Below are 18,647 nucleotides of genomic sequence, written 5' to 3'. Positions count from 1 at the left end.
TACCTTCCTACGCCACTGAGTTTACACCATTGTGACTTAGTCATTTACCAAAAGATGTATATTTGCCTACCTTCAATAACAAGAGAGACATCAAACTATATGTCTCTATATACATACATAACCTCGCCTAGACATATACAGCTCGAAAATGCAGCGTTGCCAAAAGATTGTTCACTTAAAATCAGAGCCGCTAGAATAAACTTCTCAAAAAAGATTAATTAAAATATATTTTTTTCTTAAAGACGAAGGAGAAGAAAAAACAAAAACAAACAGACGCTAAACTTTGTTTATTTTCACTATAGGCTTTGTCTACGAATGATGGTGTGTGAGAAACAGCAACATTTTTGCGCCGACCGATAACAGACTTGCCAACAATATAATGAAACTTGGATAATCGGGGCGATATCCATGAATGAAAGTTTCTCAACTTTCAAGTCCCATGGGGTGGCATACTCCAAGCAGATTCGATGTCAACCCGGTGGGAAAAATGACAAAAAGCAACAACAAAAGAACATAGTTATGTGATATATTACCAAATACGATGTGTGTGTGTGTGTGTAAAGCATGAATTTAGATGCGAAAGTTGGGTCAATTGAATTCTTATTAGACATACCTTCAAAGAGCAGTGTGGAAACTTTTTTTGTACCAGTGAGTGAAGTGGCTGGTTTCTAAGTGACGAAACCTTTGGAGTCCTCATCATAGCTAAAATAAAACTGACAATTTTAAGCGATGAGCCTCAGATGATTAAAAGTTCATTTCCCACAGGATAGAAATGGTGTAGAAATGCGCTATATTAAAACTATTCAACTTAAACAAGTCAGGCTTCGATTGACAGAGCATGTCTATGGTTGGTATGGTATACGTAGTCCTATGCCTATAAAATATGGCTTTTGATACCATTGACCATTCAATTGTATATGTTTGGAATACATGTGGCATTGAAAACAAGTGATTTGGGGGATCTTTCTTGCATACTCCAAACCTCTGAAGTCAATGGTGTCAGTCTGACCTCCTTCCCATGACTACTGGTGCTCCTCAAGGCTCATTCAATGGTCCCCTCCTCTTAATCACTTATTTAAATGATCTGTCTTAATTTTTCTGAAGTTAATATGTATGCTGATGACACTATATTTTATCTTGGATCTATAAGGACTTCAATGTTGTGAATTAAGTACACCCTACAAAGTGATTTGTGTAATACCCATGACATGGCTCAATGCAAATAGACTTAGTGTGAATGTTAGTAAAACTAAGTCTATCCTGATTTGTATAGTAAAAGAAAAACACCCAACCCTTCATGTGGTAAATATGTCACTGTCAGTTAACAATGATCCTATTTAACTGCATGGTCCAAATGTCTGCTACCTTGGGTGGGTATAGTTGATGACAAATTTCAATTTTGGGCACATTTTGACAATGAGATATCAAAATTAAAAAGGGTCAAATTTGAGTCAAAAGAGTCTCATCCCTTATGACACTTGGAATATTTTGTATCATACTCTTATTTTACCTCATATTTGACTATTTTTCGACACTTTCAACGGGTACCCTCCCCAAAAGGCTACTTTCAAAATCGTTGAATACGTATAATACAAAACAGTCACTCACGGAGCCATTGCCAAAGACCTGCTTAATTGATGAGCTCAAAGTTATGAGCATTAACCCAGAATTTTAATTTTAATGTTTGTGTTCAAGTGATGAAAATTGTTCAGTATCTTGCCCCAAACTATTTGGCTAACATCAGTGGGGTCGCCAAGGGGGGGGGGGGCAGGGGGGCACATGCCCCCTGGAAAACCTAGTGCCCCCCCGAGTGCCCCCCATCTGAGATTTGGGTTGGTAAAAAAATATATATATATTTTGTTATATTCAACTCCCATCAACTGAGTTGGTTTTTCATAAGGACAAAGAAGCACAGTAATTCGTATTTTCTTCAAATGAGCTGCGAAAATATGAACAAGTTTATCCTTGAACGTCGGGTATCGAAGTCGTAACCCGCGCCATCACAACAGGTGTCGATATTTACATTGAATGTGTCAGTGCTCACGCCATACCAGCGGATATACAAGTCCGCTTCGCGAGCTACATGACTGTGAGAAGGGAGGGTACTGCAATATGCTGCCTTGGTCTGAGGTTGACAGGTTAGGAGCTAACGAAATGTGAGAATGTGAGGGTCCGCAGGCACCATACTTGCCTATATTTGTGGACCCATATATTAACCCTGTTGTGTAGGTGGTGCAGAGGTCATTTGAGGTCAGAAGCTTGTAGGAACAAATGGCGAATGTTCACACCTGCATACTGAGCCATACTCGATGTGTGATCAAACTGCTGGTGCCCCCCTGTGCCCCCAGACTGAAAAGTCTGGTGACGCCACTGGCTAACATATTTCCCACCAAACTAGAGAAATATCACCACAGTGGTATTTGTACTCGCTCTTCTACCAAATTAGATGTGTACGTATTATGAAAAAGGGTCCACAAAGATTCTTTCCAGTACATTGTAGCCAGAGCCTGGAACAGTCTTACACACAAAATCCAAAACACTCAAAACTCTTCGATGTTTCAACGCCAGGCCTAATTCATAGTGTGTAAACTTTATTCTTCAAAATGTGCCTTATTTGTTTAGTCTTCTTTTTTCATGCAATCTAAACTTTTTACGATTTGTTGCTTCTTTTTTTTACATTCTTATGAATTCTTATTGTCTTTCTGAACTTTTTATATACTGCATATTTATTCTCTACTAATTTTGTTTGCACATGTTTTTTTTTCTTCTTCTTCTTTGTCTTGTTGCTGGTATTGATCGATGTTTTTCGTTTGCAAATTTTATGTTTTAGCTCCAATGAGAAACAATCATTTCAGGTTGATTTGGATTCTAAATAAACTTGAAGGGTGTGTAGGCCTACATATGTTATAGTCATCAGAACCTAAATGACGTAGGTGTGTTGAAGGCGTTACCGTTATCGTCCAATTACTACACATTTCGTTCGCGCCTCTCCACTCCATTCAACTCAATGTCTAGCCTCATGGGTAAGCGTGAATAGTGTTTACTACACGAACGATCAACGTTATCGATTGTGCATGGAAGTTGTATTTGTAACACATCAAGGCCCAGTATAACTGTATGAGGCCTGCGGTCGATGCCAGTTTTTCAGTTTCCTACTTTCCTTCAGCTGTTCTCGATCAATAAGTTTTACTAGTTTTGCTGAAGTTACGTTTACAAGCTTTCATGACCGTTCAGCAGTTCTAAGCATTGTCGGTAAACTTTGACTTGGAAGTTGCCATGCGGACTGGACATTTTAAGCCAACTGGACGGTTAACAATGCCGCTGTTTTGAACTTGAAGAACCGATTAAAAAATGAACATTTTAAATTGCCTCAGACGTTCAAACACTGAAATAAAAAGCAATTAATTAGTCGTTAACGTCACCGTCGAGAGATACAATTGGTTGTTGTGATAAATTTTTACTAACGTTGATTTGTGTGGTGAACCATTTGCATACGGCATTCGTCAAGAAATCATGAGTTGTCCATTTGGTAAAAGGTATGCTTTCTCAGTCGTACGATTAGTCTCACAGGGTAACTTAGAATTGGACCTAACTTTGTGAATTGGTCAGTGCCAGTTGCAATATTGGTCATCCACAAATTTTCCATTATTGACATAGTGCCCTAGGTCTATAATGTAGGCCTAGAATACTGTAGATGTACACTCAAGCTTAGGCTAATTATGTGAATTAACCAGGTTTTGCCTAGACCTATAGGGCCCCTCAAATATTGGTTTACACTGAAACTTGATCACAAAAGTTTGCCATTCATGATATTAGTTACTGTATAAATTGTATATGCCCATTTCATGTTCATATGAAGTTAAGCAATAGTGTTTTCAGTTAGGCATAAGCTAGCTAACTATGTTTAGACTTGTTTAATGTAGTAATGATAGATTGTTATTTTAACACATGTACGTTGATATATATATATTTTATTGTTCTACTGTCGACGTTTTGCGGTGCGATACTGGGATAAATTATTCCCCGCTGATCAAGTCATTGAGTATTTCTGCCAATTAGGCCTAGGCAGAACTATTGATGTAGATTTACATTGTTTGTATGACAGCTTATCAGTTTTATTCACAATGTCATCATAGTTTAAATGATTTGTGATGCATCAGGTAGTTAAGCTTAACTGTTATAAATTTGACAATATTTCTTCCAATGTCACATAGTGTAACTTCAATAACTATGTCTCAAGTCAAGTTTAGTGTAATATAGTATTTGACAATTTGATCATTTTCGACAATATGTCATAGTAGTGATAGCTAGCACTGACAGTGCTCATAATCTGGTAGTCCAATTTAATTTTCGATACATGTGTTGTCAAGAGCAAAAGAGTACAGCATTTGAACAGTTTGACAAATTTCTTGTCAAGATTTCACAATATTTATTGTTACTTGACAAGTCAATTATTGCCCTGATTTTGACATGTCAAGTCAGGTCCCAAAGTGAAATCCTTTAAAATGCAATCTCTTTGCCCCCCCCCCCCTCACCCCTCCCATGGGATCTGATCCAATTGGAAAGTGGTAACAGTGATTTGTTGGTTGGGGAATGCAGATATTGTATGAAGATAATCATAATACTCTGTAATTCAAAGATCAGTTAAAGTCATAATTGGACAACTGGTGAAATATTGTCAAACTGAACTTCTTTCTTGGGTTGCTGTTCAATTCTGAACAAAGTTTGTAAATCATGACCATTTAGTTTAGACTTGGGGTAAAAGCAATTCAATTTACTTCGATTCAAATTTATTTTTCATATGCTTTACAGTATGATAAACATTGAAAACAAATCATAATCACACTCTCATATGATTGCATATAACGGTCGAAAGCATACCAGGACAATACCTGTAAATTTAGCTACAGACGCAGTACGTACGGGTGAATATCAATGACTATTAACAAATTATAATTATTATAATTAGTGTGCTTTGCAGAGGAATAAGGGTTACCAATTAAGGGAAGTAATTTATCCATCATCACATTGCAAAAATGGCAATATTGCCAAACAAATAAAAAGATGTATCTGTAGCAGTTAATTTCTACATGTATAGAAATCACAGTTCATTTTTGTAAGCTGAGATTAAATTTAGGGCCTTCAAAACCTGCTGCACAAAATAAATTTGAACAAAAAACTATTCCCTGGTTAGTTGAATGAGAATGGGGGAGGGTGGTTGGTTGGCAGAGACTTTTGTGAGCCATACCATAGAGAAAGAGCTTTGGTTATTGTTGCTGGGCTTATTCAATAGACAATAACTCTTATCAGTCTTATCAGTTGCTATGCTAGGTTAGTTTTTATAGTTAGATGATTAAAGCACTTGAAAGTGTATTAACTACAGTAATTAAGATTAAATACATCCCTGGCATTTAGCGTGCAGAGTCAAAACCATGCAGTCTGTCAGAAAAACAAGTTTAGAGTGGAATAACTCATGGAAAGTTTTAAATATATAATAACATTTAATCAGTTACATGGCTAAAGGAGTAATATTTACTTCTTTCAAAAATGTGAAAAAATAGGCTTAAAGTAGCCTCTGTTGGTATAGGTTTAAGTTAGGTTCAGGTGTTTAGTAACTTTGTGCACTTGTGTACTGTAGGCAGTAGGCTAGCCTATAAATGTCATATAAATGTACACTTTGGGCAGTAGGTCTGAATTTCAATTTTGAAACCACTTTTGTCAGTGTGACTATTTATACTTTCAAAGAGATAGACAGATTACAGAAAACAGCTAAACTTATTCCAACATTCTTACAACGACACATCAATTCAGTCTTCTTTAGAATTTTCCAAGGAACAGCAGCTTGTGTATATGAAAATAGAAACGAATCTTGAGAAAACTGCAAAAAGATCAAAATCACATGATTTAATCAAAACCCTTTATTGTGATTTTACCAATCTCCAATCTCATGTTGTTGTATCTGTGCTGTAAAAAATAGCCTTGTATGGATATTAGTTTAACATTATAGGCCTGCTTTACATGCAGTGCATAACTCACATAACTGCACAGGAATGTATACACCTCAGGGATATTGTGGGTAAGATAAGCAATTTTCAAAAGAAAAGTGCATGGACAACGTATAATCAGACCTCAATTATATGATTTACAAAAGAAAAGTAAATACGGAAATACAGAATATGTATCCACGTACCCTCGTTTTATTAATAATTAGTAATGTGAAAACTGTGAGTCAAGTATTGTTAAATATTTGCCGATGGAGTTGTTTCCCATTGTGCAATTGATACTGGTAGGAAACGTGTGTACGCAATAAATTGTTCTGGAGTAGATAAATCAAATGACTAGATTTACTCACAAGAAAATAGATTATCAGGTATTGCTTTGCTAAGTGCTATGCAATAATGGTAAATACTAAACTGCTATACAAGTCCAAAGATTCATAGCAAACCTTCAAAACTGCTGTGAAATTTTTTTGAGATATATATTATACCCTGCTTAAACCCTTTCACCTTCATTTGGTGAGAAATTCTAAACAGGTGCCTTTAGTGTGATCAAGTTACTCATTTTGAATCTTACTGTCCTTGGTAGACAGTATCACATTGCACACCAAGGAAGAAAGGTTCCGCTTTACACTGAAGAGTCTTTCAATTAAAACCATGGAATATTAATTTATCCAGTATCGCATCTAGCAAAATTTGCTATGCGAATTATGCAGATGTAGAGCCATGCCCTATTGGCATACAGTAGCTGGCCTGCCTTAGAATTTGGACACCTGAACTGGTCAAATCCTTTCGTTCAGATTGGGAGACCCTTCAGGGCGTGGGGTAGCCTTGAAATCCATTGTTCTAAGACACTACGATACTTTTACTAGTTATATCAACACCTACAAGATTCTATTTACCTTTTAGCTACGTTTTTGTCTGCTTTTGCAGCATTTGAATTGTTTCTCTAATAGCTCTATGAGAGCTCGCTAGTCGGTGTCAAAGCATACGCTAGCAGGTATAATACATGTAGTACTAAAAACCAACGTGTCAATTATTTTTGTCGTCATCGGCTGTAGTGAAATGTATTTTGCGTTTTTTCGTTTTTTCGTATTGTTGTTTTTTCGTATATAACATTTGGTAACTTTGTTTGACCATACCTCAAATTGTTCAGATTCAGCTGCATAATTATTTGCTCATGTTTAAACGAGTACCTTGCGTGATTGGCTTGTTGAACCCCTCGCGATTTATGTTACGTAATAAGTCCTTTTCAATGTCCTTTGATATATATATTGGGCGCACACGGAAAAGGGACCACTGGCATTGGTTGCGTTTAGCCAGAACACGTAATTTATATTTTAAGATCTGAGATCCATGCGAAGCCAATGGAAAGTAATGCCACGTAAGCAGTTCATAATAGTGGTTGCTGGAAGTTCTCGACATTAAAGGGCTAAAGAGTTTTATGGAGTTATGAAGTCATAAACGAATACGAAGCCAATAAATTGCGGTGACTTTACTCTTGTTCAAAACCGTCCGTCATTTTTCGTCTTGCCACGACCGGTACATCGGCAGAGACCCTGGAGCTCCCATCACCCCACCCCCCAGGAATGTCACCACCGAACATCCTATCCCCCGGCTTACACAAATTTCTAAATAGCAGTTAATACTTTTGTACTCTGAAGCGTGTACGTGTCTGCATTTATGAGAAATACAATTCAGTAACCTCAAAAAAAATGCTACACAAAATTTGGATCCTTAAAGAGTTTTTCCTGGAAGCAAAATTAGGCATCGCCTCTTGGTACCAAACTTTATTGTAGGACTGCCATATTCACCTTAGAACTGTAGTTATGGCAACACTGGGAACTCAGCCACTTTAAGGATATATTCAGTGATTCTCTGGCCCACTCTTAAAACTTAAAATTTGGTTTTCCATTCTTCTTCAAGAAGTGAAGTGTTTTTTTTTCTCTCTCCCCCTAGCAATAATGGTCAAGTCACAGAAGATGAGGAGGGTGACACAGGATCTGGTCTTTCGTATGGGGAGTACCTCCAGCTTGACAAGCTCCTCTCCTCTCAGCAGTGCGAGAGTGATAAACACGGCAAGGAGATACATGATGAGCATCTCTTCATCATCGTCCATCAAGGTAAAATTTCGGGTTTTTTTTTTTAAATTTTGAATTACCAATGCTCTAATAGACAGGAGAAAATCATTAAAGGTACCTTGAATGTACTGTCATTTTGTTCTTGGTTGTTATACAACATACAGTACTTTACTGTACTTTGCATAATAGATCGATCATGTGTTCTTCTGTTGAACTGACATGTATGCATCTGATATCTTAAGTCCTTATGTCTTGTTATTATAGCTGTATATAATGTTTCAAGCAGAGATCATTCATGTTCCTAAGTGTTATTCATATGTCTAGACATACAGTTTTTGCTTCACAGTTGAACAAAAGACCCTCACCACTTCACGCAAATCGATTTTTAATATTTTGATGACATAGCCTGACAAGGACATAGCATTCATGAACTGATGATGTTTGGGTTCATGTTCACAATAATACTACAATGCTATACAGATAACCCAGACTGGTTATAGCAAAGATATGTAGTACAACTTTGTGTGGTGCTTGTCTGGGGCTCAATCTTAATCAACCAGGGTCTACAAATATGTCATACTAATAATGTAACATATATACTACTTTCTTGACATACTTATTTTTCTTCTTTTCTTTTCTTTTTGGTCCAAATAGTTTTTGGAAATAATTTTTACCACCTCACTCTTTTGATTCTGCGGTATCAATTTTTGTAGCGATTTTTGATGCAAACTTTTTACTTTTCACAGTCTATGAATTATGGTTCAAGCAGATATTACACGAGATCGACTCTATTCGCCAGCTGCTGAGCAGCGTTCCTTTTGATGAGAGTAAACAACTGATCGTCAACAGAAGGACATCCAGGGTGGTAGCGATCATGAAGGTATGTCCCTTGGTGCCCTGAAGGAGGTCCAGTTTGGTTTGACAAGGTCACAAGTCAAGGTTTTAGTTTGTTGTTATAAAAGAGGATAAAAAAACACTGTTTGGGTCAAGTCATTTGCCCAACAATTTTATTTATAAGGAATGCACCCTGTAGGAGAAAATGGAAGAAAACTCCTCCTGATAGGGTCAATACGTCCATGATTTCAACTCTGCCTTGTTTATGTGTTTTCTAATACAGTACGTGTGGTATTTTCTACCCTTGTAAGTTTTCACAAAAAGCAAAATGGTATAGTGTTATAGTATAATGTTATAGTGTTATAGTGTCAATAGTGTTATAGTATAATGTTATAGTGTTATAGTGTCAATAGTGTTAATGGTATAATGTTATAGTGTCAACTGTCAATTGGTTTAAATTCACCTATGAATTTGACATTTACCTTGAACCAAATAGGATTTGACTTGCTGATCGATTTAGACAGGGAGGCGTGGAGGGGGGTGTGGAGGGTGTAGAACGGAGGTTTTGTGCGGAGGAAAACTTTGTCTAATATTGAGAGATTTGTGGAAGGAACCAGGAAAATGCTATCTTTGCATGAGATTGTTGCAACATCTGAATATTACTATAGTATTATTTTTGTCCAAATTAATCACATGTTTGAGATTTGTGTCAGGGGTCAGACCTTTTAAGATGTATACAGGGTACATTCCTCATTCTACAGTCTCAGATAGGTTTTCTCCTACAGGATCTAGTTAACTGGTTGTAAGTTCAGTTATACCACAGGTTATCTTTAGACCCCGATAACTAGTGCAATATAATATGTAATATGATGGCCATTGCGGCTATTAATCTATAAAATTGGAGAACGAATGGATGTTATTAAATTTCACGGTTCATCCATGTGAGAGCATTAATGGTAAGAACATTATGTAAGCTTGCTTCTAACTCATACTAAGTTGTACTTTGGGTCATATTACTCACACTTCGAGCCTCATTAGTAGAACCAGAACTCCCTGGGACAGCTATTACGAAAAAAGGATATGAAACCTCATGGCACACAAAAAAAAAAACTCTAAAATTTATATTTGAGAGCAAAAATACTGAAATTTAGTTCAGTGTGGGATTTCATAAACTCAGGGGGGTGTGTGAGAATTTTAAACATTGTAACTGCTTGTTTAGCCCAAAATACAGCCATAACTTATTAAGGAATGTTTGTGATGATATGTGCAACTGAGTGGATTTATTACCCTCTTGTATGATTTTTATCTATTTATTGTTTATGATTATTTTTTATGATTAATTTTATCAGATCTGTGTAGAGCAGATACACATTCTGGAAACAATGACTGCCCTGGATTTTTCCGACTTTCGTGACTATCTCGCACCAGCCTCGGGATTCCAAAGCTATCAATTCCGTCTGTTAGAGAACAAACTTGGAATCAAGCCCGTAAGTAGCGAGTAAAGTTGTTGATAGAACTGTATATGTTTTCTTAACTCAACGTCAGATATGATAAAATCTTTGCTGGTAAACAAGAATAAGATATCTCTATAGAGACTGTTTACGCAGATAAATTTCTCATGTTTAATGATGATGATAAATCTGATTAGTTGATATATACAACATTAAACAGTAATATGCAGGTCGGTGGTTGCTGTGAGTCAGTTGCTTTTAAAAAGGCCTACTGGTACAACAGATCGACTAAATATTTTTTTTTCTCTGCAAATGTGAAGTTACTGTGAGAATGGAAACAGGTTCTATATAACACTTTCTTTTCACACATTATAACATAAGTGTTTTCAATTTGTTCTGCTTAAAATATACCTCAGCCTCGTATACAACATACAATAGCTATGTATACACTAATTTACTCAGACTTGAGATACTGGGTGTGTCATATTTACACCTGTGTTGGAGTCCCTGTATAATATGCTTGAATATTTATAGTATGTTAGATGCTGTCAAACTATACCACATTGTAACAACCATTCCCCTTCCAATTACAGACATTGTCTCATTGTTCTCTAGTTAAAGGCATTGGAGACTCGCCCCAAAAAAGTTAACTTTCCGTTGCTTGCAAGTGAAGTTATCTTCTTGTCGCTACAAACGTGATACCATGTTATCTTTTATCTAGACCTGAGATGTCCATCGCTGCTATGTACACTGTGTTATGGGCATTGACTGTAGCTGTATACATTGACTGTACACTAGTGTCTAATTACCGACGGTAGCAAGCTGTTTGTGTATTTTCTTGGACCGATGGTGGTGTCTGTGTCTAACACTTTTGTTACACCTCATTTGAAACTAAGTCAGATTACCAGCAACTTGAAAATCACTTATATTTTATGATAATAGCTGAATAATGCTAACAATTTAGTGAAACCATAGTACTTCACACAACAAAAGTCTCTTGCATAGATGCAGTTTGAAAACCACACCTATTCTACCACATACATATGCATTTGAGTATTCACCAAGTCTGCATGTTTACTAATCATTGTCAATATATTTCTAAAGTTTGTCTAGGAAAAGCGTATTCATTTCCATCCCAAGCTTATTCAAAGTGTTTCCCCAATTATGTCGTACAGTAGGAATATACACCAGCACAATTATTAATAAGGTTTCCTTCAGTTTTAATTGTTATTGGACTAGCTTATATTTCTCGCTAACATTACAGTACATAAGCACAGTAACTATTCGTTCGTCTCCGTATCTCATGCTCACAACCCCTGTGACCCTTTTATCAACAAAAGTGCAAAAGTATGAAAACATTGTAATCGTGATAACTCAAAAATTACATCTTTGTTGAACTTCATTTGTGGTATGTAGATCCAGCTTGGTGGGTACAAGAAATATATAGAAAAATGGTAGAGGTCAAAGGTGGTCATCACAAAGTATCAGAGTCTGAAAAACTTGTAAACACATAACTCAAAAAGTACATCCTAGTTGAACTGCATACTTGGTATGTAAAACCAGCTTGGTGGGTACAAGAAATCTATAGAAAATTGGTAGAGGTCAAAGGTGGTCATCATAAAGTATCAGAGTCTGAAAAACTTGTAAACACATAACTCAAAAAGTACATCCTAGTTGAACTGCATAATTGATTTGTAAATCCAGCTTGGTGAAAACAAAAGCCATAATGATATTGGTGGAGGTCAAAGGTCCCACAAGGTCAATAGGTGTTGAAGTCTGAATTCCTTGTTAAATCCAAAATTTAGAGTACAACTAATCTGTGAGTTGCTACGATTTTCTTTCGGTGAACATTTTATCAGCTTCAGTTTAGTTTTCTGAAGGGATTCAATATACAATAGGTCTGAAGTAATCTTTCCTACAATAAACATAAATCAGCCAGGACATTAAATCGGATTCAAAGAGTTGATACTCTTGTGTTGGTTGATTTAATCATTCGCAAGTGGCTCTTATCAGTTTTCACACTCTGAGCTGTAAGTGGTCAACAGGGTATCTTAAAGGGTTTGAAAATTGGCTCGAGGAGTCAGCAGGCCCTCTTAAATGTGGCCTTATTTTATTCTCTATTATTTATACTAGATGAAATTGGCAGTAAAGTTGTCACAATATCTCACAGTGAATAAACAATTATATGCAACTCTCATTCGTTAGTACAGTAGCAATTATTTAAAGAGGTGGTTGGTGGCAGAGCTGATTGGCTAGCTCAAATTGTGTAAAATGTCCATTTGCTTATTGATATAACATCTGTGCCTGTGAGCCCTGTATTTCACATTCACATACAGTACTGTACAGTAGGAAGACTGTTGTTTCTGGACATTGAAAGAGTTTGGAATAGAACTTCTACATTGTAAAATCCTGACCATTGAATTTAATTGGTTGATGCCCACGAGTGAGTGCTACAAATAAGAGCTGGACATCTCTGATCTCTTCTGGTTCTCACTTAATTCTTGGACAAATTTAATTCACTTCCTCTACAAACTAATAGTCAAATAATTAAGTGTAATCTTGAGCAAATTATATGGCAAGGAATCACAAAAACCTTCAGGCAATATCTGGTTTTATAATGTACTGTAGCAGATTCTTGTAAAAATTTGTCACCAAAACCTTGGCAGTTTTTCATGGCAATTTGACCAGAATTAGGTAGTGAATATAGCAGATTTGATGGTAAACTTTGAAGCTCATTTATTTACTTAAGAGTAGTGGTAACGTACACAACACCCTATCCTACCCTATGTTTACTAGTGTCTGTGCATGTGTACGTGACACTAACAGGTTGTTACGATCGATCGCCTAGAAGTTATTTATTCAATAAACAACACAGCAAATAACTGTTCGTATTTGTTCAGTAATTTATGCAGAGTTGTCAATATTGCAATAGAAAGATTATTTACTTGATAAGATGTACGCTATTAAAGCGAGATGCTTTCATGAATAGCCTGCAATGTAAAGAGTGCATTGATTTAAACTAGAGATTGAGAAATGCTCCAATGTTGAGAGAGGTCAGTGTCTATCCGTAGATCAGTGACAAAAGGCGGAGAGAGACTGCACGGTCTTAAAATTTACTTCGCTCCTTTCTCCCTGCCTCTAGTCTAGTAGCCCACTTTCCTCTTCCTTAACCTAGTAAACTTGATAACGTTTTTCGCACACACGACATTTGAAACTCACTTCCCTCAACTCAACCTGCAGTAAATTAGTTATGTATATATGCTGTGTTGAAGTGTCCGTTTTGTTTTTTTGTGGGGGTTATCGATCATTATTATGAAAAATCGTCTGGACCATTCTTTATAAAATTTCACGAAACCTGCTCAAAATATATAACCTAATAAATATCATATATGAATGACAAATATGCTGAACAGATTTTACTGTAATACCCTTCATCTGACATCCCATGGCGTGTTGTCACTAATGGAGACCTGTTAAGAAAAGTCCGACTATAGTCACTATACCTTACAGAGACAAAAGTAGGTTTTTCCACAAAGATAAATTTGTGGTAAACCTTCTTAGTTTGTCTCTGTAAGGTATAGACTGACTTTTCTCATTAAGTTGTCTAAAGTTTTCTTAAAAAGCATCCCTCACCAGGGCTGTATGAAACGTTGGCAATCTGAAGACAATGTTGCTGTTATATATATTGTTATATATATTGTATGAAATAATCTTGTGGAACAAGCCACAGAGGTTAGTCATATATTACCTTCTGGCAGAGTTTATAGTTCTCCCTACTTCTAAGACATGAAGTAGAATCCATATCCTGTCTGTTGTCTAATGTGAAAAGCAAACAGACTGTATATGAACATTTGTGGCTTATCAAGTATATATGTTGCTGTTTTATTATATAGCATAATGTATGTATGAAATATCCATATCTCTTGGAACAAACCACAGATTCTAAACATATCTTCCATTTTCTTCTGGCAGAGTTAACTGTAGAATCCGTATCCTGTCTGTTGTGAAAAGCAAACAGACTGTTTATGAACCTTTGTAGCTTATCAAGAATACTTTATCGAAATAGAACAGAGATTATTGAGAGATTCCAAATAGATACGTTCTATTTTGATAGGATGATAATTACAGGTAATTCTGATCGAGAGAAGATAAAGTTATGATATTATGGAGATATTAAAAACTCAGCTTTGTAGACCCTAAAGTACTGTAACAACCAGTAAGGCTTTGATTCTCAATTTTCCTTTAAGTGATTGGTTTTTGGGTTTTTTTTTCTTAGGCTTATTTGTTTAAGTACACATCATGACTAGTGTGTTCCAGAATGGAAGAAATCAAAGTCATGTATATACAAACTTTGCTTAACCTTACACGAAGGAACAGTAACTTATAAATCAATTTCTGTCAAGGCAACTTTCTTGAAGTTTGAACTCTGTAAAGACCTTCTATCGTCAAGCATTCATTTTTTAGTATCATAAGAGGAAGACAGGAAATTAAGCCCATTCAGGATACTGGATAATCCATCAGCCATATTATTTATGGATATATTCCCATGACATCCACACCTGTTTATAGGTATTCCATCCAGGGGTGTCAGCTACGTTACCACGGATACCATCCCATGATGATGTCTAGTAATGCAAGTTATCTGTCACCTAGCTGTGGCATCCAAGGATGTTTTCAGTGTCATCCAGTGGTATCATGGGTTCATATCATATATCATGACATCTCCAGCAACATTAGATTTGCCATGGTAAGGGATTGGCACCTCATTAATATCAGGGGATATCATATATTCATGATATCCAGGAATGCCAAATATAGCATGCTACCTCCATTGTACAGTATGAGTGTCGGCTATGACATCCTTCAATGTCAGCAATGGCATTTATTGATGTCATGCTATTCCATCCAAGGTGACATTAGCTATAAATCCATTCAAGGTGACATATGCTTAGCCATCTAAGGATTATCAGGTATGGCATCCATTGATGTCAGCAATTGCCATTTGTGATATCATCGTCGCCATCTTGGAATATTAGCTACATATACGCCAAACACAGGATGTCATGCAGTTTAAAATGTTACGTTCAGTTTGTGCTACAATTGCAATATGTCCTTTCATTTAAGGAAGTACTATCAAATTGTGTCTGATGACAGAAGCTGGATTTTTCTGTCTAATCAAGCAAGTTTGCCTGGACCAGGGTAGAGCAAAAAAAAAGAAATAATACATAAACTGGGTCACTGACAAATCATAAGTAGTTAGAGAAAATATACAATGTCAAGTCTGTCCATAAATATGTTTTATAGCATGTCTATTTTATATCCTTTTTTCTTTTTTAATCGGTTTGCTTAGATAGGTCAAGTCAATCTATTATATTTGTTGTTGATATGGTGTTGAAGTGGGAGATTAGCTTTGTTAATGACTGTGACTAAACCCAAAGGTCAACTATTTATTGACCAAACAGTTGAAATGCTATAAATTCATATTGTCGTATGTAAAACGTTGCCATAAGGGCAAAATGCCATATTGTTTTGTAAAATGTTTCCATGAGGGCATTGTGTTAAAGATTCTGGTCCTTGATACTATTGATAACTCTATAGACTTAGTAAGTAGCCTAACTATCACCGAATAACAATTTTACCAGCGGTTTTAGAGTATATTTTCTACCAAGAAGCTGACCATCCGAAAAAGAACTCTTTCAGTCCTCAAAGGAGAATCTTCATTTTTGGCTGGAGAACTGCAGGAAACTTGTGCAAATCTCTTCTGTAAACCATTTGAAGTTTCTTTGAAGTATCATAAACATTCCCTGTGGTTTTACAGCTTTAGCGAGGATACAGGTTGACATTTAAGCCATATATCAGTATACATGTATAATAAACACATCTTTTAGAAAGTGGTCGTTAACTTACAGGCTCGGTTAGAGTCAGTTTACTTTCCCTTGTAATACTGAGTATCTGTGAGAGTTCATGTCGTGTGTCATTAGTGCATGGATGGTAATACTTTAACAAGGCAAAGCAAGTATATAATTAATTCAAACCAATGCTTCAATTTTATAATTCTGGGATCATTTTGAGATGCAACACAACACTAACGATCAAACGTGGTGACATCTTTTGAGCTGGTTTTTGCAGAATAGTCCGAACCGGAATTCTTACACATCTATTATTGCATTCCCCTTTTATCTTCTTAAAGACATCTCAGGGACCCAAACCATCTTTCAGATGGGGTGGGAGGTGTAGGGGGTTGATGGTGTAGTCAGACCATTGTTCACAGGTGTTGACACCTCAGTGGCACCCCAGTGAAAATCCTTAGCCTACTGTGAAATTATCGGTGGCCATGCCCACTCCCCCGTGCCATTCCATAGGCTGTGGCCCCTCATCTCTATGTTTGCAGCCTCTTGGCAGCGTATGTCAGTGAAGCAAATAAACCAATAAAGGCCTGACTATATCGAGAGGGGGAGTCAGACAAGTGATTAAGTGATGTTGGAATTACAACCTATGAAGACACTGTGAAAAACCACTCCTGTGGAAACCATCCCTGGGTTTTAAAACATCTTGGCTGCCCTGTATATTAGTGAGCACATAAACAAAATAGAAAAATGTCTATCCCACACAGTGTATAAATTTAAGAAATTTCAAGTGGTTGTCCCCAGGACAACCAGCTCACCAATTTTTGGTTGTCCTGAAATTTTGGTCGTCCTGCAGTGGAAACATGTAAAGTAGGTTATATGTTTTTGGGATGGCCAAAGGAACTCCAATATGGAGAGGATACATTTCATTCAACTTCATCATTTTATTTACAACATCTTCTAACTTAGAGCCCCATATTGAAGACAGGGAACTTGGCAAATTAGTCTAACACAGTGGACGGAGAAAGAGAGATATATGGAGGGGACATTCAAAGAGAATATCTGAGTTTGTTATAAACTGTTCCCTTGAAAATAAATAAATAACCAGTGTTGGAAAACCTTGTTCAATTTCCCACGTAGCGTGCGAGCATAAAGGCGTGGGGTCCAGGGGCCAGCCTTAGTTCCCCGGTGGGGTCAAGGTTCGTCCCCGGAAAATTTTGGTATTTTTGCGTGTCTGGCGATAAAAAATTCGCAGCTGAGGATGCAAAATACTGACAACTTTTTAAATTTAAATTGTTTCAAAACTGATGAAAATTTTAAAATGACAAGTTAGAGTAGCTATACTTTGTTATAAATGAAAAAAGATTTAATCTGTCTTGCAATCTTTAAAAAGTTGAACTTACAAAACTTCCGATGTTATGAAACAAACAACTTTTGGCAAAGCCCCGTTTCTAGACTGCCTAACAGTGAAAAGCTTGCACTATAAGTTCATCAATTTACAACTGCAGTGTTTAACCCTACTTAAATACTACGGTTTTAATATACATGTATTACCTCTTGTTCCCCCTGAAATATGAATGACTTCCATACTACAAACCAATTTGACAACAAGAAGTAGCTCTGACCGGTATAGAAACAATTTCATTCAATTTTCAAATGCACCTACCGGACCAACATCCATTCCCTTTTCATTTTCGGGCTGATGAAAGTCGCTTCCTGCACTACTGAAAATGCGAATAGATCTAGTCAACCTGTCGTTAACTCAAATTTTAAGTTACCCTACAATAAACTTAAGAAAATTAAGTGCTTTATCTCATCATTTTCTGACTTCTTTTGTTTCAGGATTGGAGGGTATCCTATGCTCAAAAGAATTATGCAGATGTCCATCAAGCAGGAATTCATAAAGTGCTGACAAAATCAGAGCAAGAGGAGTCACTGCTAACTTTGGTTGAGGTCAGTCAAATCAGAACCATTGCAATCGTGGTCCTGTGTGTGTGGTGGAGGGCAGGTCGGGGTGAGGGGGAGGGGCGGCTGTTTCTAGACGTGTGTGTGTGTGACGTCTCACCTGTAAACCCAATATCTCAAAGAATAGAAGCTGAGATAGATCTCAAACTTTGCATAATGATGCCCGAATATTGAAGTTCCAAGAAGATTGTTGTTTGTGGTGGAGGTCAAAGGTCGGCAGAGGTCGAATTTTTGTTAAACCTTATAAACATAATATCTGAAGAGTTGAGGCTTGGCAGATGGATCTCAAACTTTGTATGTAAATAGCCATGTTTCAGTTAAAGTAGCCTATTGTGTCATGGTGAAATGTCAAAGGCCATTTGAGGTCAGTAGTGGTCAGGAAGATAGTAGTTGAAAATCTAGTAAAATACTATATCTCAAGAAGCGAGTGTTAGACAAATCTCATCTTCGTTATGTGGATTCCCAATATCCAGC

General features: G+C 36.6%; 1 protein-coding gene across 1 annotated transcript in view; it reads left to right on the top strand.

Moving 5' to 3' along the window:
- Positions 1 to 2,980: 2,980 nt before the first annotated feature.
- The window catches only part of LOC139980362 (tryptophan 2,3-dioxygenase-like), a 26,565-nt gene continuing 10,898 nt past the window's right edge, over positions 2,981 to 18,647 (top strand). Inside the window, exons 1-5 of the mRNA XM_071991984.1 lie at positions 2,981 to 3,536; positions 7,956 to 8,119; positions 8,824 to 8,957; positions 10,261 to 10,398; positions 18,051 to 18,161. Coding sequence (XP_071848085.1) covers positions 3,514 to 3,536; positions 7,956 to 8,119; positions 8,824 to 8,957; positions 10,261 to 10,398; positions 18,051 to 18,161 — 570 coding nt within the window. The 5' untranslated portion in view covers positions 2,981 to 3,513. The remainder of the gene's footprint in view (positions 3,537 to 7,955; positions 8,120 to 8,823; positions 8,958 to 10,260; positions 10,399 to 18,050; positions 18,162 to 18,647) is intronic.

The sequence above is a fragment of the Apostichopus japonicus genome, chromosome 14 (assembly GCF_037975245.1).
Source record: "Apostichopus japonicus isolate 1M-3 chromosome 14, ASM3797524v1, whole genome shotgun sequence".
Classification (NCBI taxonomy): Eukaryota; Metazoa; Echinodermata; class Holothuroidea; order Aspidochirotida; family Stichopodidae; genus Apostichopus; species Apostichopus japonicus.
This window is presented reverse-complemented; position numbering and strand designations above follow the sequence as displayed.